At 38.7% G+C, this 24,174-nt stretch overlaps 1 protein-coding gene across 1 annotated transcript in view; it reads right to left on the bottom strand.

The window, feature by feature from the left end:
* Nucleotides 1-2,312: 2,312 nt before the first annotated feature.
* LOC115410451 (NLR family CARD domain-containing protein 3-like) overlaps nucleotides 2,313-24,174 on the bottom strand; it is a 40,510-nt gene continuing 18,648 nt past the window's right edge. Inside the window, exons 9-14 of the mRNA XM_030122107.1 lie at nucleotides 9,794-11,570; nucleotides 7,854-8,015; nucleotides 6,159-6,332; nucleotides 5,044-5,211; nucleotides 3,527-3,573; nucleotides 2,313-2,827 (exon numbers count right to left, since the gene is read on the bottom strand). Of these exons, the coding sequence (XP_029977967.1) occupies nucleotides 2,313-2,827; nucleotides 3,527-3,573; nucleotides 5,044-5,211; nucleotides 6,159-6,332; nucleotides 7,854-8,015; nucleotides 9,794-11,570 (2,843 nt within the window). The remainder of the gene's footprint in view (nucleotides 2,828-3,526; nucleotides 3,574-5,043; nucleotides 5,212-6,158; nucleotides 6,333-7,853; nucleotides 8,016-9,793; nucleotides 11,571-24,174) is intronic.

The following is a 24,174-nucleotide window of genomic DNA, read 5'->3' as shown; positions in this document are numbered from 1 at the left end:
GTGTGTGTGTGTGTGTGCGTGTGCGTGTGTGTGTTGTATGAATGATCGTGAGGATGGGAGTGTGTGTGTTGTGATTGTGCGGTCGGTCCTGGTGAATTTCTTCAGAGGAACAGAGGGATCGGCCACCGCACACACTTTCCATGAGATTCAATCCAGTCTTCATTTATCACTTTCTGTTCCTTTTTTAACAACGTGACTTTGTGTTTGGTGTGTGTGCCGCCCTCTGTTCCGTCTTTACGTTCACTCTCTTTGATTGACCCACCGTCTTGACTGTAACCTTCGTTTCTGTTCCTTTTTTCTTTGATTTTTTCTTTTTTTTTTCATTGCCTCTTGGGACTGCTAATAAAATGATTGTTAAAGATGACTCTGTTTTGCTTCTGTCCATTTATTTTGTTTAACGCAATACGACAAAACATTTTTATTATAGTTAGTGCTGCAATACGACGGCGTATTAGGGCCACGTAAATAAATAAAAGCACCGGTCACTACGAGAATAAAGTTGTAATATTTTGAGAATTAAGTCATAATATTATGAGAATAAAGTCAAAGTTTAAAAAAAAAAACTAATTTAACAAAAAATGTTGTACTTTTATAAGATTAAAGTATTAATATTTTGAGAATAACGCCATATTGGAATGAGAATAAAGTTGTAGTTTTAAACCAGAGGCGATTTCTCTCAGACTGCAGTGGAAGCTCAGCTTCCCCTAAAACTACGAAAATTAAATGGTCAAATCTGTACGGTTGTGTTGACATTTCATTGACTACAAATGAGTTAGAATATGTTCATTCAGATTCAGTTTGATCCCAAATCATCAGACTGGATGTTGTTCACTTCTCCTCCATTCCCGTGTCTGTGTTTTCTCCTCCATCTCTGCTCAGTGCATTTGTCCGTAGACGCTCAGCGTCCATGCACTTCAATGGGACTGAGTGGACGGTAATTGGATAAATGCCGCGATGTTGTCCCGCCCTCGGACGCTCAGCGTCTCTGGGGGTGAATGGAGCTGTGGGCGGAGCTCGGCCGGGCTGGACGCTGACCCCGTTTGATTGACAGCTATTTTCAGATCTGCTCCTTCACTGACACAGTTCAGTTTAATACCGTCACACATTCTGCTGTGAAATCAGAGAAACCACTACCAAATTACGTATTCATTTCTTGCACTGCAAATAAAACAAACTTGTACTTCTTGTTTCAATTTAATATAATTTCAATGTTTTCTTGTTTACTTGGTACGATAAGGTCACTGAGCATTTTCTTAATAAAGGAACGGAGGGACGAATTTATGTTTAAATAACTTGACAATTTTTTTTGATGTAAGTCGACAATGAGCTTCCCCTGTCTGAAAGACGAGCAGCCGTCACTGTGTAAAACTCATTTTACAAAAATAATGTACTTATAAAGTTAAAGTTGTGATATTTTGAGAAAAAAAGCCATAATATTATGAGAATAAAGTTGTAGTTACAAAAAAATCATTAACAAAAATAATGTCTACAATGGCCAGAATACAAAACCTATCTGAAAAAAAAAATCACTTTTTTCAGGAAACAAAAATGTTTAGTTTTATTATAGTATGGTCTTTGTTGGTGTTGTCAGGTGACCATGTCATAAGAAAGGGCGGGATTATCTTGCAGATGGACTGAAAATGTGGAGTCATCCTTGTTCTCACCAATTAATGTGAAAACTCAAAATCCAAAAATTTGCAGAAAGGAGGTTTTGTTTTCTGGCCATCGCATAGGTTTATGAGAATAAAGTCATAATATTTTGAGAATAAAGTCATAATATGAGATTTAAGTTGTAGTTGGGAAAAAAACCCTCATTTAACAAAAATGTACTTTTATGAGATTAAAGTCGTAATATTTTGAGATAAGAATAAAGTTGTAGTTTAAAAAAAAAAACCCTCACTGAGAAGCGACCAGCGTGCAGGACCCAAAACCCATTGAATCGACGGCCGAATTCGTTGCCAGCCCTTGTAAGAATAGATTTGGATTGATTTAATTGATTTGTTGTTGCAGTACGACAGCGTATTGGGGCTAAATAAGAAAATAAAAACGCTTGTCACTTACGAGAATAAACTCGTAATAAAAGAAAATCCATTTTAATTCACCATTTTCTTTTCGGGTGTTTATATTTTTGTTCAGCGTACATATCAGGTGTAAGCGATATCTCAAATTGAGGTCTATTTTTTTTTTCTTTATCCTTCATTTAAACAGGAAGATCATAAAAAGGTGACTAAAACAGACGTGAGGAGGTACATAAACCTTGCCATGTGTTCCAGAAGCCGTTCAACACCACCACAGAGGTTTGTGTCAGATCCTCAGTTCAGATAGACTGAGGAATTCTTCCAGGCCAGGTGGAATTCTGGGTAAACAGGCTCCGTGAAGGCGATGTTGAGGGTGCGAATGTGGCTCCGGTCACCACAGGAGACACTGTAGAAAGACAACGTCCCTGCAGACCAGTCCAGGAAGACTCCTACTTTGTGGGAGGGCTCTTGGTCTTCTATTGGGGTGCTGGTACCTTTGTGCTGAACCTGGTATTTGCCTTTGGTGCAGTTCAGACCCCAGAAGGAGTCGTTCTGGCCCGTCCTGATGTCCCCACCCTCACCCTTGGTGGACGTCCGTCTGTAGGCCACTCCCATCGAAGCCATCCCTCTCCATTCCGTCTCCCAGTAACAGCGTCCGGTCAGACCCTGGGAACACGACACCTGGGTCTGGAAGTCGGCTCTGTCTTGGTCGCTGGTACGCTTGGGCGGTCGGGTTGCCTTTTTGTTCCCCTCGGACAACTGAAGGTCTCTGTGTGCGGTGTTCGGGTCCAGGGTGAGTTGAACTGTATCTGATGAAGCCAACAGGGAGTTAATGACACTTAAAGGTGCGGGAGACTTTCGTTACCAGTTTTTTGTCAGATCTGTCAAACCTCAGTCATATCCTCAGAATCATGAACCTGTAAGTCCTTCGGTCATTACTCACCTGAATCTCTTGCATTAACAGTTTCTTAGTTCCATCCACCAGAAACAGACTGTATGTTTACAAACAGAGCCAGTAGGTAACTTGGGCATCTTTGGAATTTTGTTGCAACGTGCATTGTGGGAAATGCCGGTTCACTCCACTGTCTGGCAGCAGCTGCTTCAGACAAGAGGTGGAAACGGCAGGAGCTCCCTTCCCTCTATGCATATTCCTCCAGCTGTTTCTGAGTTTCAGCTGTTTCCGCGTCGTGTTTTTTTCATCCATATAATTTCGGCGGCGCGAGCCTTTGCTTCTTACAAGGCACGTCGCAACAAAATTCCGAAGATGCCCAAGAGACCCCCTGACTCTGTTTGCAAACACATGGTCTGTTTCTGGTGGATGGCACTAAGAAACTGTTCATGCAAGAGATTCAGGTGAGTAATGACAGAAGGACTTACAGATTCATGATACTGACGATGTGACTGAGGTTTGACAGATTGGATGAAAAATTGGTCACAAAAGTCTCCAGCACCTTTAAACACATCCCGAAAAGTTGCTTTAATTGAAAATAAGTACCCCTTTGACTTACATTTCCTCAAACCTGGCTGAACCCTGGATTCACCGCATTGTTCCGCACTAGAACAAAAACAGAAGACCTTACATTTAACAGTCATATTTAAGCTTTTTTTTTTTTTTTTTTTTTTAAATGGAATTCTTCCTTTTCCCACATTTCCCTGTGGTCTCCATAAACTGTAAATGCTCTGCTTGGCTCTGAATTCTTCATTCATTCAACTCCACAGATCCATCTTCAACACTATTTCTCAGTAGTGACACCAGAAAGGTGGTTTGGAGCGCTGGCCCTTTAAATGCACAGGAGACACTTCAGGCCCCGCCCCCTCCAGGTTATTGGCTGTGCTGCTCTGTCCCGTTCAACCAACAACTGAACATTTGAGGTAATGGGCTCCAAGTTTGGGCATATTTTCAGTCTGGACTACAACCGCTGCTGCTGACAAACAATTATGTCGTATTCGGAGAAATGTTCGTCTGAAGTCTGGAGCTGATATGAGCAAATGTGGAGACGGAACTGAATCTCTATGTATTGTAACTGGATCTGTGTGTTGTCATTTTGCATCCCAGACCTTTTTTTAAAAAAATTATTATTATTGAGAGGACCCCAGGAAGGCTAGCCTGGCGTTTTTGCGTCGGCTAATGGGGATCCTCAATGAAGAATAAACAATAAATATCGTGACGTAACTCGTTATAGACACAACAAATTAAGCAGGAATTCAAACAGGTTGTAGAAATCCACTGGATTTTTGCCCAAATGAATCTAAAGATAGTTTTGCAGCAGCTGGAGGGTTCAAATTCAAACTGTCTGAACTATTATGGTCCAAATACACAAAGAAACAAGAAAAGCACTTGGAGAGCGCAGACCTCCGCCAAGACAGACCTGCCCCCCCCCCCCCCCCCCCCCCCCAACCACCAATCTAATCTGTGTATTTATTCTATTACAGAAATAGCCCATGTTTTAGTCATAAGTATCTATCTTAAAAAAACAACAACCTTGAATTTCCCTCTGGGATCAATAAAGTATCTATCTATCTATCTATCTATCTATCTATCTGTCTATCTGTCTATCTGTCTGTCTGTCTGTCTGTCTGTCTATTCCAATCAGATCTGTAAAAACTTCAAATTCCAACTTGATATCATTGATACTGATTTATTGGATCAATCCCCTTCATATCTCTTCTAATGGGAAAATGTGTCAAAGTCACACCAAATCCAGAATCAGATCCGGATCGAAATAATTTCAATACCTTGTGTTGACATCATCATACAGAAGCTAAAAGTAAACTAAAACTAAGCATTTAGAAAAAAAAAAACAACCCTAAAACTAGCAAACCTGCTCTAAAACCTAATTAAAACGAACTGAATTAGAGAAAAAAAAGTCAAAACTAAATCAAACAAAACTATAATGAAAAATCCAAAACTGTTGAAACCTTGATTCAGGTTTTTAATTTCCAGACTTTTTCAGACCCTGCAGGAACCCTGGTTTAACCTTATGTTCTAAAAGCTACATGTGATGTACAAACTCTGAGCTATTACCAGAGTTTCTCCAGCTTGCACTGAGGGTCTCTCTCCATCGTCTTCAACAGTTTTAGGCCGTCGTCTCCTGGGTGGTTGTAGCTCAGGTCCAACTGTCTCAGACTGCAGGAGTTCAGAGCAGAAACCAAGAATGTGCACCCTTCTTCGGTGACTCTGCACATGGACAAACTTCAACAACAAAAGCAGACAGACTTCAGTGACAGCCACAGTAGTCACTTTTCCGTTGACCCTCAAATTGCACAAATATAACTTGTGCATAAAAATTGACCTGATGGAAAAAACGACCATTTGGACAAAACTCTCATTTTTTGATTAAAAGTTTTTGCTCTGGCAAGAGGTGGTTTTTCGGGCGTAGCGCAATTGGTATATCACACAAAACTGCAATGGAAAGACCGTTCTTCACAACTAGTCAGATCAATAAAAAAAACAAACAGGTGTTGACGGATGTTACAACAAGAGAAGAAGAAGAGTTTTTGAAGAAACACGGTGTGGACACACCAGGAAACCCGATAATTTTTTTAATTTAGTACAAAATAGAGGGGTAATATATAATAATAATGAATATATCTGTAAATTAACACCATATTTATGTTCTTCGCCATGTTTATGGTATGATTTCTTGTGTCATCTCACAATAATAAATAAACAAATCATCGCGTTTGTGATTTAATGGAAAAACCGACTTTACGCACTTCTGTTTTTTGGACATTTAGTAAATATCGGTAAAGTTTTGCGCGTTTGTCCAATGGAAAAGTGACTACTGTTGGAAGGAATGAGGTTTGACATTGTCCTACTTGAATAACCATCGACTTTCAAGGAAATGACGTGGACTTTAGGGAAGCATATCCCTTTACAGGATAGAGGGGTAAAATGAATATATCTGTAATTTAACACCATATTTACGTTGGTCTCCATGTTTATGGAATGACTTCTCGATAATAAATAAACAAATCATGGCATTTGTGATTTGATGGAAAAACCAAAATTATGCACTTATGTTTTTTCGACATTTAGTAAATATCGGTAAAGTTTTGTGCGTATGTCCAATGGAAAAGCGACTAGTGAGACCACATCCAAGCTCAGTACTTTATCCTGCTGGTACACACTTCACTCACTTGAGTATTTCCAGTTTACAGTGAGGACTCCCCAGTCCAACACAAAGCTTTTTGACTCCCACATCCTCAAAGTCGTTGTCGGTGAGATCTAGTTCTTTCAGGAGGCCGGAGACCGATTTGACGACTGAGGAAAGAGCGTCGCAGCTTTTCTCTGTTAGGTTGCAGCTCCTCAGTCTAGACCAACAGAAAAATAATCCAATCCATTTTTATATAAACCACAAATTTAAACAAGTGTTCAGAGAACGCAAACCTCCGCCAAACACCCCGAACACTGTGCATGTGTGGATCGACTATTTCAGTTTAAATTCAACAGTTTCCAGGTTGTTCCATCCAGCAGAAACAGTTGAAGCTTGGTACCAGTCATGTGTCTGTCCAATTAGATTCAATTCACATCAATATTTGCTGAGTTCTAATTTTAAATGTGTGGGAAATGGGATTTTCAGTGTTAAATGTAAATGTCCACAGAGTCCACATTCCACAGTGGATGTGGACAATTTTGTGCCAGATACAAGATATTGTTCTAAGCTACAGGTGGATCCAATTGGAGTCGTTTTGAATTTTTTTTAATGAATTTTTGAAAATTGCTCAGTGATGAGAGATAGGAAAATTGTAGATGTTGTGACCTTGCTGTGACCTTGAACTTTGGCCTACTTGGCCCAAAATTTAACGGGTTGGTCCCAGGGCCTAGGCCTATCTGTGGGAAGATTTGGGAAAGATGGGTGGAATAGATTTCCCGTAAAATTGCTAACAAACAAACACGCAAACAAACAAACACAAAGCAAAGTGATCCCAATACCTCCCAATAGGTGTTAGGTAACGAACACAAAGGTTTCTAAAGTGCTGTACAATAAAATAAACACAATAAAAACAAGATAAAAGATAAAATCCTAAGACAAAAACACAAAGAAACATAATAAATACATGGACAAACAGGCTTATTTCATCTAGTGCACAGGTGTCAAACATACGGCCCGGGGCCCAAAACCGGCCCGCCAAAGGGTCCAATCCAGCCCCTGGGATGAATTTGTGACATCCAGAATTTACACTGAAGATATGAACAATCAAGGATGTCAAAATCATTTTAGGTCAATTCAATCTCAAGTGGAGCAGAACCAGTAAAATACTGTCATAATAACCTGTAAATAGTGAAAACTACAAACTTTTCTCTTTGTTGCAGTGTTAAGAAAAGTAAAATTACACAAAAATGTTTACATTTACAGACTAGCCTTTTACAAAAAATGTGAATAACCTGAAATTTCTTCAGAGAAGTACGGAATTGTCCCATTAATCTGCCTGTTACTAAATGTTTTGTGTATTTGTAGATCCACTGTGATCTGTAAGTTTTGATGAATATGTATAAATGATGAACTAAGGCGTAATATTGTTAAAATTGCACTTATTTTTCTTAAGAATTTATCAGGTTCATATTTGTTCATGTTACGTTCAAGTACGGTTCATAGATGTAAACATTTTCATTACAGAATTTGACTTTTTTCACTCAAAAACAGAAAAAAAAACTTTGGAGTTGACATTATTTATCAGTTCTTATCCTGTTATTTATATTATTTTACTGGTCCGGCCCACTTTAGATCATACTAGGCTGAATGTGGCCCCTGAACTCAAATGAGTTTGACACCCCTGATCTAGTGAGACACAAATCCAAACTGTATGAGGGAAAAAGTGTCGGGATTTTACCGAAGCGTCTCCAGTTTGCTGTTCATGAGTCCACCACAGAGCAGTATTAGTCCTTCATCTCTCAGGTTGTTGTTACTCAAGTCAAGCTCTTGGATTTGTGAAGAGCTGATGACACTTGACAGCTTCTCGCAGCAGTTCACAGTGAGCTTACAAGCATTCAGACTGGAAGAGAAAAAGTTTGACAAATGATCTCTGGACATACAGTAGATCATGTCGATGGCCAAAAAACAAAACCTCCTATCTGCAGTTTTTTAGATTTTGAGTTTTCACATTGAATGGTGAGAACAAGGACGACGCCACAATTTCAGTCTATCTGCAAGATAATCCCGCCCTTTCTTTTGACATGAAGGTCACCTGACAACAACAACAAAGACCGTACTATAATAAAACTAAACCATCAATCAATCAATCAAATTTTATTTATATAGCACCAAATCATAACAAAAGTTATCTCATGACACTTTACATATAGAGTTGGTCAAAACCAGACTCTCAGCCAGTTTACAGAATCCAACAGAATCCTCCAGGATCCACGTTTTTTTTATTTCCTAAAAAAAGTATTTTTTTCAGATCGGAGGTTTTGTATTTTGGCCATCGATGTGAAACTACAAGTGGCCACTGGCTCATTTAGACTTTAGGATTAAAACATCAAGTAAAAAAAAAATGCAGATTATAACAACGATCAATACAAGGACAGTTGGTGTAAAGTGGTTTCATCAATAACTTGAAAATCCCAGTTCGTAGCCCTTCTCCAGTCCACGTCTGCTCACCTGGTCCATTTCCTAGCCCTACTTCGTATCAGAAAACAAGTTTAATCTTGCCGTTTTTACATTATATCACGCCTTGCGATGTAAGAACAGTAATAAATGTCATGTTCCTCTTTTAAGTTATTCTTGAACATACAAACCCCACTTCCAGAAAAGTTGTGGTGTTTCCTAAAATATAATTAAAACTCAAATCTTGCATTTGATCGTTTGGTACAACCTTTGTCGTTGTTGTCACTGTTCACTTTAGTTAAATTTTGTAAAATATAAAATATTTAGATTTTGATGCCTTCACAACACTTAAAAGGTGGGGTGGGAGAAGTTTTCCTGGAGCTTTTTTACTATATTGCTTAAAATCCCCTTCACACCCCGATTACAACCAATTAATTAATGGTTCTAACACAAAAATAAAAAAAATTTTAGTCACCTGTAGAATGGACAGGACTGAAAAAACACCATCCAATCATCATATTTATCTTGATCACCATGTTTATGGAATGACTTCTTGTGTCATCTCATGACAGTAAATAAACAAATCATCGCATTTGTGCTTTAATGGAAAAAACAACTTTACGCACTTCTGTTTTTTGGACATTTACTAAATAAGCGACTACTGTTGGAATTCATGCCGAATGAGGTTTAAGTAAGTAAGTAAATTTTATTCACAGACAGGGAGTCACAAAGTACTTCACCGTGCAAGACAATTAAAATACAGTTTAAAATACAATTTAAAATACAATTAAAGTTTGACATGGTCCTACTTGGATAACCACGGACTTTCAAGGAAATGACGTGGACTTTAGGGAAGCATATCTCTTTAAAATTCCAGTTCATGCTGATGGTAGCTTTGTTGTGTGTGGTCTAATATCTTTGGATAGTGTTAGAAGTAACACTATCAGTTGCCCAGTGTTTCCTGTTGTTCTAACACTGTTGGACACAAGTCAGGTGTTCAACTTGGCTGCCAGTTCAGAGCGACTCAGCAGATCAGGGAGATGGGATACTCCCACTCATGATACCCTCACCCTCCAGCTAGCAGAACATTTGTGTTGCAGGCATCAAAATCTAAATTTGTCTATATGTAGAAAACACAGTTTAGTGAAAACATCCTACATTTTCTGAAAATACTCAAAGGAAACATCTTGCCATCTGCCATCCTGCTTTTGGAAAAACACTTACTTTGCAACTCGAGCTGCTTTGACAACATCCAGAAGCCCATGAAGACCTTTCTCGGACCTAGTGTACTTGCTCAGCTCAAACACATCCAACTTTTCCTCTGATGTCAGTAACACATAGGACAGGATGGCCCACTGAGCAGGTGAGAGTTCAGCTCTGTTCAGACCACCTGAGCTGAAGAAATTCTGGATCTCCTCCATAAGAGAGTGGTCATGCAACTCATTCAGACAGTGGAACAGATTGAGACATCTGTCTGGGGATGGACTCGCTCTGATCTTCTCCTTGATGTACTTTATGATCTCTTGTCTTGTCTTTGGTTTTGTTCTGTCACTGGTCATCAGATGTTTCAACAGAATCTTATTGGTTTCCAGAGACAGACCCAGGAGAAAACGGAGAAACATGTCAAAATGTCCATTCTCGTACTGCAAAGCCTTTTTGACAGCTTCTCTGTAGAGGATGAATTCTGATTTGTCTCTCATTGGAAAACGTGAAGCAGAAGACTTTTTCAAGAGGACATTTTTGTTGTCGTTGTGGAAGCTAAGAAAGACGTACAACGCAGCAAAAAACTCATGAACACTGAGATGCACAAAGCAGAACGTCTTCTCACCACAGACTGTAGGTTCTTCTTTGAAGATCTGTGTGTAGAATGAGAACAATGAAGCCTGTGAAACATCTATACCATTGGCCTTCAGGTCTCTCTTGTAGAAGACCAGGTTTCCCTTCTCCAGTTCATTGAAGGCCAGTTTACCCAGTGACATCAGGTTCTCTCTTATGAAGTCGACATGTGAGTCTATTGTTTTAGGTAACCTTTTCTTCATTGTTTCCACGGAAAAGGCCAAAAAGCGTAAGTACATTTCTGTAAGAGTGTTTGGTGCGTTGATCATGTCTGTCAATGACAGATTCTTGTTAAGAGCATTTGCGGTCATCCGGCAGAAAACAGGGATGTGGCACATGATGTGGAGACTCCTGCAGGATTTCACATGTGTGATTATCCTGTTTGCTACGGTCTCATTTCGGATTTTCCTCCTGAAGTACTCGTCTTTCTGGGCGTCGTTGAAGCCTCGTACCTCTGTAAACAGATCAAAACACTCGAGTAGGATCTGAATGGAAGCTACTGGACGTGACGTTACCCAAACAAGAGCCCAAGGAACAAGCTTTCTCTTGAAGAGGTTCACCAGAAGCACGTCTATCTTGGATGGTTTTGTCACGTCAGACAGTATTTCACTGTCCAAGTTTAAAGGGGGGCGACTCTCATCCAGACCGTCCAAGATGAACAGTATGTTGTGTTTATCGTTGGTGAGGATGTCCAAGTCTTTTACTTCAGGGAAGAAGACGTGTAGAAGCTGCTCTAGACTAAAGGTTTGCTTACTCATCAGATTCAGCTCTCGAAAACTGAGGGGAAATACAAATTGTAGGTTTTTATTTGCCCAGTCGTCAGCCCAGTCCAGTGTGAATTTATTTACAGACACAGTTTTACCGATGCCAGCGACTCCCGTTGTGATCACTCTTCTTATCTGGTGGCCTTGACCCGGCAGAGGATCGAAAAGACAGTTGCAATCGATTGACTTCTCTTGGGCCACCCTTGTCATGGTGAACTTCTCGATCTGTCTCATCTCATGTTCCTGACAGACTTCCCCACCTCGTCCTTCAGTGATAAAGAGCTCAGTGTAGATGCTATTGAGCGGGATTTGGTTTTCCTCTGTCGTCATGCCCTCAGGCACAAAGTGGAACTTCCTTTTAAGAGAAGCTTTCAGTTTCTGCTGACATTCCAAGATGGTACCTAAAGGATAAAAATCATTTTAAGAGGAGAGATATGAAGAGTGAGAATGTCGCATTCCCAAATCAATTCAATGGCCCAATCCCATTTCACCCCTTGGCCCCACCCCCTATATTGTGCGGTCATGCGAAGGGGTAGGGGTGTCCCGATTCTCAATGAGTCGGAGGGGAAGGGCTAAGGGGGAGGGGCTGTTTGGCCCTCCAAACTGGGATTTTTCAGGGCCACACTACAAACGGAAGGGTTGGAGAAATCTTCCATAATTCTGTTTGAATCATCGGCAAGATGGAGGTAAACACAGCAAAAAAGTGCAGCAGTGACGAAAGAAACACAAATGTCCATATTTTCTTCGTAAACAACTAAACCATTTGATCGACTGTTTAATGTGTTACAGATCGCATTTCTGTGGTTTGCAGTTGATAGTGACAAAAACATGCCCAAAGCCCGTGGAATAGAGACGGTTACAGCTGCTGACGGCATGGGGAATTCTGTCAGAAACAAAGTTGTTGCCTCTGTTTATTGAGGTTTTGCACATATGTCACATGATCACGTGGTCTTCTGTTTACGACGTCATATTGGTAGACAAGCTTTCCTTGGATCGTACAATTGCCCATTGTTGGTGATATTTCTCTTTCTCCTGTGTAGCTCTACAATAACGTAAAGCTTTAAGCAGTGTGGTCATGGTAACCATGTGTTGCAGTTGGTTGCAATAGATGAGTTTCATGTGACGTATGCATACATTAAGTCTTGGAGGAGGAAGTCACGCCAAGTTTGTAGCGTGTTAAAAGATGGACCTGCTAAACTCCTGTGTGCCGTTTATTACTTAACTTTCACCAAGTATAAGTTCGGCAGAAAGACCGCTGGGTTCCATTGGTGTCAGCGGTGGTTCTGTTCTGCCCACCGCTGTTTAGAGGTATTACCGCAGTTAGCCTAGCTTCTCAGTATAGTTAGCCTGCGTGCCTGTTGTGCTTAGCGGTGTGGAAAAAAAGAATAGTCATCATGTGGTTTGGTGATGAAGACCCCTTTAAACCTACCAGGAGGGCTTCCCCTGACCTATCACCCTATAGCACAGGTGTCAAACATGCGGCCCGGGGGCCAAATGTGGCCCGCCAAAGGGTCCAGTCTGGCCCCTGGGCTGAAGCTGTGAAATGCAAAAATTACACTGAAGACATTAATCATTTAAGTTCAGGGACCACAAACAGACCGCTTTAATCTCCAGTGGGTTGGATCAGTCAAATACTATCATAACTAGAAAAGCACTCGGAGAGCGCAGACCTCCACCAAGGCTGATCAGTGGCCCCCCCTGTGGGCCCCCCCATGCCAAGGAGGTTATGTTTTTGCCAGGGTTTGTTTGTTTGTCTGTCTGTCTGTCTGTTTGTCTGTCCGTTAGTGTGCAACATAACTCAAAAAGTTATGGACAGATTTTGATTAAATTTTCAGGGTTTGTTGGAAATGGGCCCCCCTGTGGGCCCCCCCACCCCCGATCACCACCAAAATTTAATCATTTCTTCCTTATCCCATTTCCAACAAACCCTGAAAATTTCATCAAAATCTGTCCATAACTTTTTGAGTTATGTTGCACACTAACGGACAGACAAACAGACAGACAAACAAACAAACAAACCCTGGCAAAAACATAACCTCCTTGGCGGAGGTAATAACCTATAAATACTCACAACTCCAAATTTTTCCCTTAGTACATGTAAATATTTTCATGTCATTTTACTGTATTTACACTAAAACAAACTAAATTTTCACAAAAACACAAACAACCTCAACAAATATGAACATTTTGAAATGTCTGAAGTGTATAATTTTAACCATATTCTACCTGTTATTAAATGTTTTGTGTATTTGTTGATCCACTGTGATTTGTATGTTGTAATTTACAAGTGTAATTTATAAACTGAGACATAATATTGTTGAAATTGCACTTAGTTTTCTTAAAAAAACTTCATTTGTTCATGTTATTCACAGTATTTTAAAGGATGGTTGGTAGATGTAAACATTTTCATCGCATAATTTTACTTTTTTTGTTCTAAAACAGAGGAAAGTTTGAAATTGGCATTATTTGCATGTTATTATGTTATAATTTCACTGGTCCAGCCCACTTCAGATCGAATCTGGCTTAATGTGGCCCCTGAACTAAAATGAGTTTGACACCCCTGTCCAATAGAGACAGAGTGATTGTGGATCTACTTCAGGGGTGTCAAACATGCGGCCCGGGGGCCAAATGCGGCCCGCCAAAGGTTCCAATCCGGCCCATGGGATGTTTTTGCCAAGTGCAAAAATTCAACAGTCTTGAATTGAATTAAGCAACAAAAAAAAAAGAAAAGAAAAATTAGCTTGAATTGAGTAAAAAAATCTTGAAATAAGCCAAAAAAAAAAAACTTCAATTAAGTAAAAAAAAAAAATCTTCAACTAAGCCAAAAAAAATCCCAAATTTAGCAAAAAATCTTGAATATAGCCAAAAAAAAAAAAATCTTCAATTAAGTAAATAAGAAAATCTTGAATTAAGCCAAAAAAAAAAAAAAAAAAAAATTCAATTAAGTAAAAAAAAATCTTGAATTAAGGAAAAAAAAAAAATCTTCAATTAAGTAAAAAAATCTTGAATTAAGCCGCCCCAAAATCTAGACTTATCAACTTAATTTTTTTTCCTTTGTTTTGGTGCAGAAAATAACATTCAATTATGAAAATATTTACATTTACAAACTATCCTGAAACAGTTAAATGTGAATAACCTGAACAAATATGAACAACCTGAAATGTCTAAAGAAAATTCAGTACAATTTGAACAGTTTTCTGCCTGTTCCTAAGTATTTAGTGTCTTTGTAGATCTGATCCATAATGCACATGTAGAAATAATAAGTTGAGGCAGAATATTGTTAAAATTGCATTAAATTTTCTTTCATTTTTTAATTTAAATTTGTTTTTTCAGGGTTTTTTTTTTTTTTTTTGGATAGTTTATAAAAGTAAGTATTTTCATAATTTAATGGGTTTTTTTTTTCTTTTTACACTTAAACAAAGACAAACATTTGGAGTTGTCATTATTTATATGTTATTCTGTTATTATTTCACTGGTCCACTGCAGATCAGATCAGGCTGAATGTGGCCCCTGAACTAAAATGACTTTGACACCCCTGATCTACCTGCTCCCTTTGCCGGCGATGGCAGCCAGAGTTTCCTCAGCTGGAAGTGGCAGTCGGAGTTACGGCGAGTGACACCCACCGGTGGGTTGGTGACAATACCCCCCACCCGTCTGTGACAGTCTGCTTTTCTACTGTGGGACAACCTTCCCCATGCGCTCAAGTCAAATTATGCGGCCGTGAAAGAGAAGATGGGATGGGCTTTTGGACACAGACAGTTACTAGACCGTTTTAAAGCTAACATACCGGCTCGTTCACGAGTTCCGGGGCAGAGCCTGCAGGTGTACGCGGCCTGTGCCAGCCGGCTGGAGCTGGTACTGGTGTTTTTGCCTCCGAGTTGCGCGTCCATCACTGTTGTTAGTAAACATGTAAACTCATCTATGGTGCCTTTATCACAAGCAGACATACTCGCAAATAACAAAACACGCAAACACCAGTCCAAAGAAAAACACGATATAAAGCAACAGTTCTGACTTTCTGTGCTACGAAAACACAAGGCTAGGACCCAAATGCACGAGACTGAGACAAAAAGAGCTTAGTTTGAGTATTTATTAACGCAAGGAATAAAAGTAACAAAATCTCTACACAATCGTGGAATCAAAAATGAACACAAAAGTCTTGTCAATCGAGGAATCAAAGTCCAACAAAAAGATCTTCACATGCGTGGAATCAAAAATTTTACAAAAAAGTCTTCACTATAGAGGTATAAAAATCTAACTAAAAGTTCTTCACAAAACGTGGTATCAAAAGATTAACAAAAAGGTCTTCTCTCACGAAGTATCAAAAATCTTTTTTTTTTTTTTAAATTTGTATATTATTTCACTTTTACAAAAAAGAAATTCCTTTACATTTGGAAAATTACCTTTTTCAATGCAGATGTTTCCATATCAGAGATATTCCTCCACATACTCATGTAACCGTGAACACACAAATCCACTATTTTTCCGATCTAAAACTTTAAAACTCATTGACCTTGTGGAATTCAAAACTATTCAAATAATGTACAAAGCAAAGAATAACTGACTGCCGGGCAATATTCAACAAATGTTTAGTGAAAGAGAGGGAGGTTGTGATTTAAGGGGAAAGTTAAATTTAAGGATTCATAAAGTACGCACTACGTTAAAAAGTTTCTGTATCACCACCTGTGGAGGAAAATTGTGGAACAAATTGTGTGTGGAGATAAAACAGATATCAAACATAATTCAGTTTAAAAAAAGATATAAAAAGAAAGGTTCTTGAGAGGTACAGTTTTTAATAATGACAATAAGGACTGTTTGTTTATGGATGATGTACTGATAAACATGCTGGAATTATTGAAGAAAATGGTTGAATTGTTGAGTCTGTTTGTGTGACTGTACTGACATGAACATATTGTTGGGTGAAATTCAGTTGCTGCATTATCTGTTTGTTGTGGTTTGATGTTAAAATTAGGAAAATATTGCTTGACTCTTGTATCAAGTTAGCGATAGAGACGTAAAAGCAGTGAGGGGTAGGATTAAATAAGTTCATACTTCTTCCTACTCCTTTTCGACCATGCAAAATTCAGACTTATATGTGCTTGGAGATAGATTCTGTCCATTTGAATGTTTTATTTTGTTTTTATTTTATTTTATTTTTTTTGTTTTTTTGCATGTTCGAAATCAATCAATCAATCAATCAAATCAAAATCAAACCTGCCAACAAGCATGTAAAATAATATATAGAAATAAAAAAATAAATAAAATAAAATAAAAACAAAAAAATTCACAAACTTTGTAGCATTGAACCAGGATGTAAAAACAAAATCAATTTCCTTCAGTTGGTCTCTCACCAAGGTGCATGTAAAATGTTGGTAGGTACTAAAGCCTACTGAACAGTACCCTACATAACCAACAGTCAAATTACTTCCCCTACAAAATCTGATCTATGTTGTCTCACATAATGTAGCCATCCTTCCCATATATCTCTGAACTTATCGACTTCCAACCTAACATATGCAGTAACTTTCTCCATTATATAAATATTGAGCAGAACATCCTCCCATTCCTGGATGTTGGCCACCAGACTGGTGGTACTGGCCACCAGACTGGTGGTACTGGCCACCAGACTGGTGGTACTGGCCACCAGCATTATTCTAGTCAATCTGTAGTCATCCCTTCTTAACAGATTTACAGAATCAATAATTCCCAAATACAAAATTTCAAATATTAAGGGGGTTTCAATACCTGTTACTTCATCTAAAACCTTTTTTATTTCCCTCCAATATTCCTTTATTAGGGGGCACCCCCAAAAGATGTGAAAGTGATCCGCTTTTAGAGCACCACCAGACCTCCAACATTTGGTATGTGCATACTTTCTCTGTGCAGGAGTCAAGAAAAACCTAATTATGTTCTTCCATCCATACTCCCTCCAAAAGAGAGAGTTAGCAGTTTTCCACTGGTTTGCGAAGTATCAAAAATCTAACTAGAAGTTCTTCACAATATGTGGTTTCAAAAAACTTACAAAGTGTAGCAGCACAGGAGAACGTCATGGAGATCTTGTCTTGGCTGAACATGAAAGACACACTGACAACAGACACAAGGAGAGGAGGGTATTTAACCCTTTCATGCATGAATTATGAGAACCTTAATGGGTCAAAACAGTCATGTCCAGTCACAGAGCGAATTTGAACTGATTACCATTCCAACATTTATTTCAGTATAAAGTAACTCCTTGTTTTGGATAATCCCTTATGGTCCAACTAAAGCAAAAATGAATTTAAAACTAAAAATGTGGGTCAAATTGTCTCTAAAATGTCCCTTCAGAGAGATTTTGAATACCGTTTTTTGACCCTAATCAAGTTATTTTTCTGGAGTGTTTTTATTCCTCTTTAGGCCTGAAAAAAACTATGCGATTGAAAAAATTTTTATGAACCTATTTTTCATGGAGTTGCAAAAAATACTCACTCAGCTGGACATCATGCATTTAATTCTTGTAGCAAAGAAACATGTATTTACTGAGACACTGTGTGAAAAGTACGAAATCAATTTTTTTAATGCCGCTAATCTGATGTTTTGTCACATTTTAACATACTCTAATATTAGTTATTATTCACTGTATGGAAATAATATGCAAAAAATAAATAAATAAAAAACTTTTTGTTTAAGAAAAATGGTTAATTACAATCTGTTAACAATAACAAGCAATTGATTTGCTCTAAAACATGTTAGTGCAGATCAGGTTTATCAAGAACAGCAAAGTTACAGTAATCGTATGAACTACAGTGTATGGGATGGTGCACAGGCGTCCACTGTGTTGGCTGATATGGAACTGAAACAATAAAATCCATGAACATACAAGAGAACAGCTGGAGAAGAACTGTCCACTGGAGTGACCACTGGAGTGACCACTGGAGTGACCACTATCCATGAAAGGGTTAAAGGGCGGAGAGGTCATGAGCCCCAGGTGAAGACGATCAGGAATCAGGGAGGACGCACACAAGACAGACACAGTGCACACAGACGAACAAAGCCCCCCACCAAAATAAAACAGGAAATGAAAGAAAACTACTAACAGAAATACGAGCGCTGCTGAGGGCGGTGCGTCACATTCTGGATCCAGATAGTGTGCCCACCAATATGGTGGTGTGAACAACAATCACATGACCAGTGACGTCAGTTGCAAGTCCTCAATAGCGGCATCGATGACTGCCGATGACGTAACAGGTCAGGAAGGGTTGTCCCATTTCATAGGCCTGGAACGGTACACAAAATTTTCGGTTCGGTACGTTTTCGGTTTTCAAAGCCACGGTTGTTTTTTTTTTTCGGTTTGGTACGGGAAGAAAGAAAACCCCTCAAAATGTCTATTAATGCATTTATGAATTTTTTACATTTTTCCCCCAATTTTTGGAGACAATAGAATATAGAAAAGCAGGAATAGAAAATAAAATAAATTATTAATATTACTAAATGTATTTTAAACATTAGTTTTGCACTTTTCCCTGAAAGGTAGTTTCGAACAAACAAGAAAAATCCAATCACAGTTCTGTCAGTTCACATTCCGCAGAAAAATAACAAAAAAATTCCACATGAAGTGCAACATTAACAAGAAGGTAAACTGGTATTCTGTTGGAACAAACTGAAGAGAAACACTGACAACACAATGAACCAAATGATTTATTTTAGGACAGAGAACAAACTGTTTACGTCACTGTGTGTTTGTGTGTGCCTGTGTGCACGGGGGATTTTTTTTATTTATATATATATATATATATATATTTTTTATTTTTTTTTTGTCGGGGTAGGGGGGGTGCGCAGTTATATACCTCCATAACTAACATAACGAACGCTGTTGTGAAACGAAAGTGCAACTTTACATACTTTCAACATTCTATTTATTCCTCTATTATACAGTGTGTGTGACAGACAGACAGACAGACAGACAGACAGACAGAGCTAGTGTCAGTGTTGTAGAACTACCGTAGTTCCTAGGGGCCAAACAACATCCGTCTTATTAACGTCTCTTTCCTGGTTGTTGTCTTTCACCTGAACCTGAACTGATCCAAACTGGACTGGACTGATGCTGGAGGGTCTGCAGTCTCTTCCTTCCAGGTTCACATCATATTTGTTGGGTTTTTTTGTTTTTTTTTTAACCTTATATCAGCTGCTATTTCATATTTTGGGTCAATGTGCGCTCCTTCAATATGTCCGTGTGAAACTTGTGCGAATTTCAAGTTCGGGATCGAACGACGTCTTTCATTCCTTTTTCTTTTTCTCATCATACTGTGCCGTTTCAGTACAGCTGTGTACTGAACCGAACAGGTGTGTGCTGAGACGGTTCAGTTCGGTACGTGTGCTGTTACAGGTCTACCATTTCATAGGGGAACGGTTCAACCCCTAACCCTTGAAAAGAGTTAAAGAGGTAGTGGCAAGTGTAAGGGCCAAGGGGTGAATTAGGATCAGGCCAGTGGATACTGACAATACTTACTTTTGGGCTCCACAGGAACACTTGTCTCTGCGTTGCGATGTTTTGAAGGTTCTTTTGATGGAATGAAAGGATTAGACGTTGTTAATTTAAAGTAATACACTCACATGATTGAATTGTTTCAGTTTAATCGACTGCATCTACCTGGAGTTTTGGAACAGATACTGTTGTATAAGTTGACAGTTTGACAACCAGTGATGGAGGGAGCGACCACATTTCCTCCAGTCGTTGCAGTGTAGTTTGGAGAGAAATGATCAACCTTTGCGTCGATATTTGGAATCGCTGAAAGAATGAAGTCAATCTGAATATTTGTGTCGCACAATTAAAGTCTGTTTCAAGTGATAAGTGAACCGTAAATGAATGACATAAACACTTAGACAATGAAAGTCATTTCTGAAATTCCACCTCGTCGTTGTGGAGGAGTTTTAATTCTGAGATGATTCCAGGAGGTGTTGTGTAATCTGTAACCGAGTGTAATCTCCTGATGCAAACTGGTTTAGGTTAAACTGAGAGCAACTCCGAAGAAACCAAGAGAATGGATACACGCCCCTAAGTACGACTGGGACCCCACCATGGATGGATGGATGGACAGATGAATAGACAAATGAATGGACGGATGGATGAACAGACAAATGGATGGATGGACGGATGGATGGAAACAATGTTGTATGAACATGGTTGAGAAATCGGACTTTTCGCATCAACCCTGTTCATCTCACAGCAGTTTGTTTATGTTTCTTTTTTGTAATCTTTTTTTTTTTTACTGCTTTAATATCTTACAGTTGCAGAATCGGTTCTTTTCTGTTCTCTTCTGTTCTGTTCTGTTCTTTTCTTTTCTGTTCTTTTCTTTTCTGTTCTCTTCTGTTCTCTTCTGTTCTGTTGGATCCTCTTACCTTCAGACTCCTTGTGTGTTCCATCAGTCACCTCCTGTACTTCCATGTTTCTCCTCAGATCTCTGCTGGTTGAATCGTCTATGGTTTTTAACCTGGTGATACAAAAGTCCATCCAACTTTAAACTTAATAACAGGTTTCAATAGTTGGTGCACACGTCCCTGTAAAGGAAGGTTTTCCACTAAACAGGAAATGAATGAAAAGATTATTTTATTGGAGCACATCTGTGTTCTGTAGTGTCGTACATAATGTTGTTACATTTATTCTGTTAAACCCCAAAATATTATATTAAAGGTCCAGGACTGAACAGGAAACACACTTATTAAACAGTTCTTAAAGGGATAATGGACTTCACTTTACTCTGTTTTTCATCTTGTTCATATGGCATCAAATTAGTTTTGTCCTGTGTCTCCAACATGTCACTCACCAAAGGGTCAATAATATAAGAACTAGTGCTGTCAAACAGTTAAAGTTTTTAATCAGATTAATCACAGGGTTGCTGTGGATTTATTTTGATTAATCACGATTAAATATCATTCATTTTTAATCTATATTAATTGTGTTTCATTTTGCATGAACAGACTCAAGAAAGAAGTTAATAAATATATATATATATATATATATATATATATATATATATATATATAAATGCACTTAGATTACATTACATTACATTATATTAGATTACATTACATTAGATTACATTAGGTTATATTAGACTATAATGAAAAACCTAAAACTATTACAACCTTGACTTCCACAAAACATCAGGAACTTGGACTCAATACAAAACTTCAGATCACTACTGAAAACTCAGCTGTTCAAACTTGCATTTTCTCCAGCCTCTTTTTTTTCTCTTGTTTTGTTTGTTTTTGAAGTGTCTTTGAGTGTCTAAAAAAGTGCTATATAAGTGTGATGTATTCTTATTTACCTCCGCCAAGGAGGTTATGTGTTTGCCAGGGTTTGTTTGTTTGTTTGTTTTTTTGTTTGTCTGTCTGTTTGTTTGTCTGTCCGTTAGTGTGCAACATAACTCAAAAAGTTATGGACCGATTTGGATGAAATTTTCAGGGTTTGTTGGAAATGGGATAAGGAAGAAATGATTAAATTTTGGTGGTGATCGGGGGTGGGGGGGCCACTGATCAGCCTTGGCGGAGGTCTGCGCTCTCCGAGTGCTTCTAGTTCTCCATGCATTTATCTGTAGTGGTTAGACTACTGGAACAGCCTTCTCACTGGACTGTCTAAACCAGTTGTAGACAGCTGCAGTCCATCCAGAACGCTGCTGCTGGGGTCCAGACTAGAACCAGGAAGTACGACTGTATTAGTCCTGCGCTCAGATCTGTGCACTGGCTTCCTGTCGCTCAAAGAATACACCAGGGCTGTCAAACTCATTTTAGTTCAGGGGCCACATTCAGCTAAATTTGATCAGAAGTGGGCCGGACCAGTGAAATAATAACATAATATTATAAAAATAATGTCAACTCCAAACTTTTCTCTATGTTTTAGAGTGAAACAAGTAAAATTACATTACGAAAATGTTTACATCTACAAACTATCCTTTAAAACAATGTGAATAACATGAACAAACTGAATAAGTAAGTGCAATTTTCACAATATTATGCTTCAGTTTATCATTTACAGACATAATATTGTTAAAATTGCACTTATTTCTCTTAAGGCATTTCAGGTTATTCACAGTTTTTGTGAAATTATACTTTGTTTTAGTGTAAATACATGAAAATGTTTACATTGAGTTGTGAGTATTTATAGGTTATTGCAACAGTATTTTACTGATCCAACCCACTTTAGATCATACTGGTCTGAATGTGGAACCTGAACTAAAATGGTTGTTAATATCTTCAGTGTAATTTTTGCATTTCACACATTCATCCAAAGGGCCGGACTGGACCCTTTGGTGGGCCAGATTTGGCCCCCGGGCCGCATGTTTGACACCTGTGGAATAGACTTTAAAACTGTTCTGCTGGTCTGTAAGTCTGTCCGTGGTCTAGCACCAAAGAACATCTGGGACATGTTGGTTGAGTGTTTTTCAACCTTGGGGTGCGGTCCCCACTTGGGGTCGCCTGGAATTCAAATGGGGTCACCTGAAATTTCTAGTTATTGATAAAAATAAAAAACTTACAAATAAAAAAATATATGTTGAGTTGACAGAGATGATCCCAATCCATAACAGACAAACTGTGGTTGTGAAACTGCAGCGCTGTGGTTCTGTTTATCTGTCAAATGTTCATTGTGGTCAGTTTCAGATGCTGCAGCTCTTTCATAATTCATAGTTTCAGTTCTTGTTTGTTCAGTATTAATTGTCCTCCTTGTAAATCACAGTTGGACTGACTGGACATATCCTGACCAAGGAAAATCCAATTCTCCCTTTGTGCAGTAATCTACACCTGGATTTACTGCCTCTGTCCACAATCATATACATTATACAGACTAAATGTCCTCTAAAATTAACATTTATTTCCAGCATAGTATAGCAAACCTTTCCATGATCAAAAACAAATTAGTTTTATAAAAAAAAAAAAAAAAAAAAAGTCACCGTTTTGAATGTGTGGGGTCGCCAGAAATTTGTGAAGTTAAAATGGGTTCAGGAGCCAAAAAAGGTTGGAAACCACTGTGTTGGTCCAATATGAACCACTAAACTAAACCAACCAAGAAGGCAGCGCTTAAACCAAGACATCATTAAAGTGGTTCACATCCTGGACCAACACAAACAGTTCTTCAGCGATGGAGGTAGAATTAAAGAGGCTACGACTGTGGAGGTGGAACCATTATTCTGACCAGGACCATAAACAGAAGACGGAGATTCTGTCGCTGATGTCTGATGTGTGTGCTATAAGGTAAAGGGAATTCCCCAAAACACTGCAAATAGTTAAAACAAAAAACAACAAGAAAAGTACTCAGAGAGCGCAGACCTCCGCCAAGACAGATCAGCCCCCCCCACCCCCCCACTCATCACCAAAATGTAATCATTTCTTCCTTGTGCCAGTATCAACATTTCCTGAAAAGTTCATGAAAATCCTTCCGTAACTTTTTGAGTTATCTTGCTAACAAACAAACAAACACGCAAACACACAAAACAAAGTGATCACAATACCTCCTGGCAGAAGTAACAAAGAAAACGGTGCAAAAAAAAAAAAAAAAAAAAAAATAGGACCAATGGACCTGTAGCTTTCTGGCACTTCCTATCTCTTATAATGGGGAAATATTTCAAAGTGGCACCAAATCCAGAATCAGAGCCGGATCCAAATAATTTCATTAACTTGTGTTGACATCATCATACAGAAGCTGTATACCAAGTTTGAAGTCAATCAGAATTATAGTTTCAGAGGAGAAGACGATTGAAGTTTTGTAACGGACGACAGACGACAATGACGCCGGAGGCCGACAAGAGCTTACAGCCGATCGACCAGTAAGTGGAAAAAAAAAAAAAGCCCAAATTGTGTATTTTTATAGTGAGTCAGTCTCACTCACTGCTCTGTGTTTTACCCCCCCCCCCCCCCCCCCCCCATTCCACTGGTGGCAGGAAGTGAACTGAGCATGCTCAGATGTCTATTAAAAGAACCAGGTCTATTCTATCGACAGGTTTTGGAATGTTTCCTGTTGAGTAAACAGTTGAA

The sequence above is a fragment of the Sphaeramia orbicularis genome, chromosome 19 (assembly GCF_902148855.1).
Source record: "Sphaeramia orbicularis chromosome 19, fSphaOr1.1, whole genome shotgun sequence".
In the NCBI taxonomy this organism is placed as follows: domain Eukaryota; kingdom Metazoa; phylum Chordata; class Actinopteri; order Kurtiformes; family Apogonidae; genus Sphaeramia; species Sphaeramia orbicularis.
Note: the sequence above shows the minus strand (reverse complement) of the source record. Positions and strands in the feature narration are given on the sequence as shown.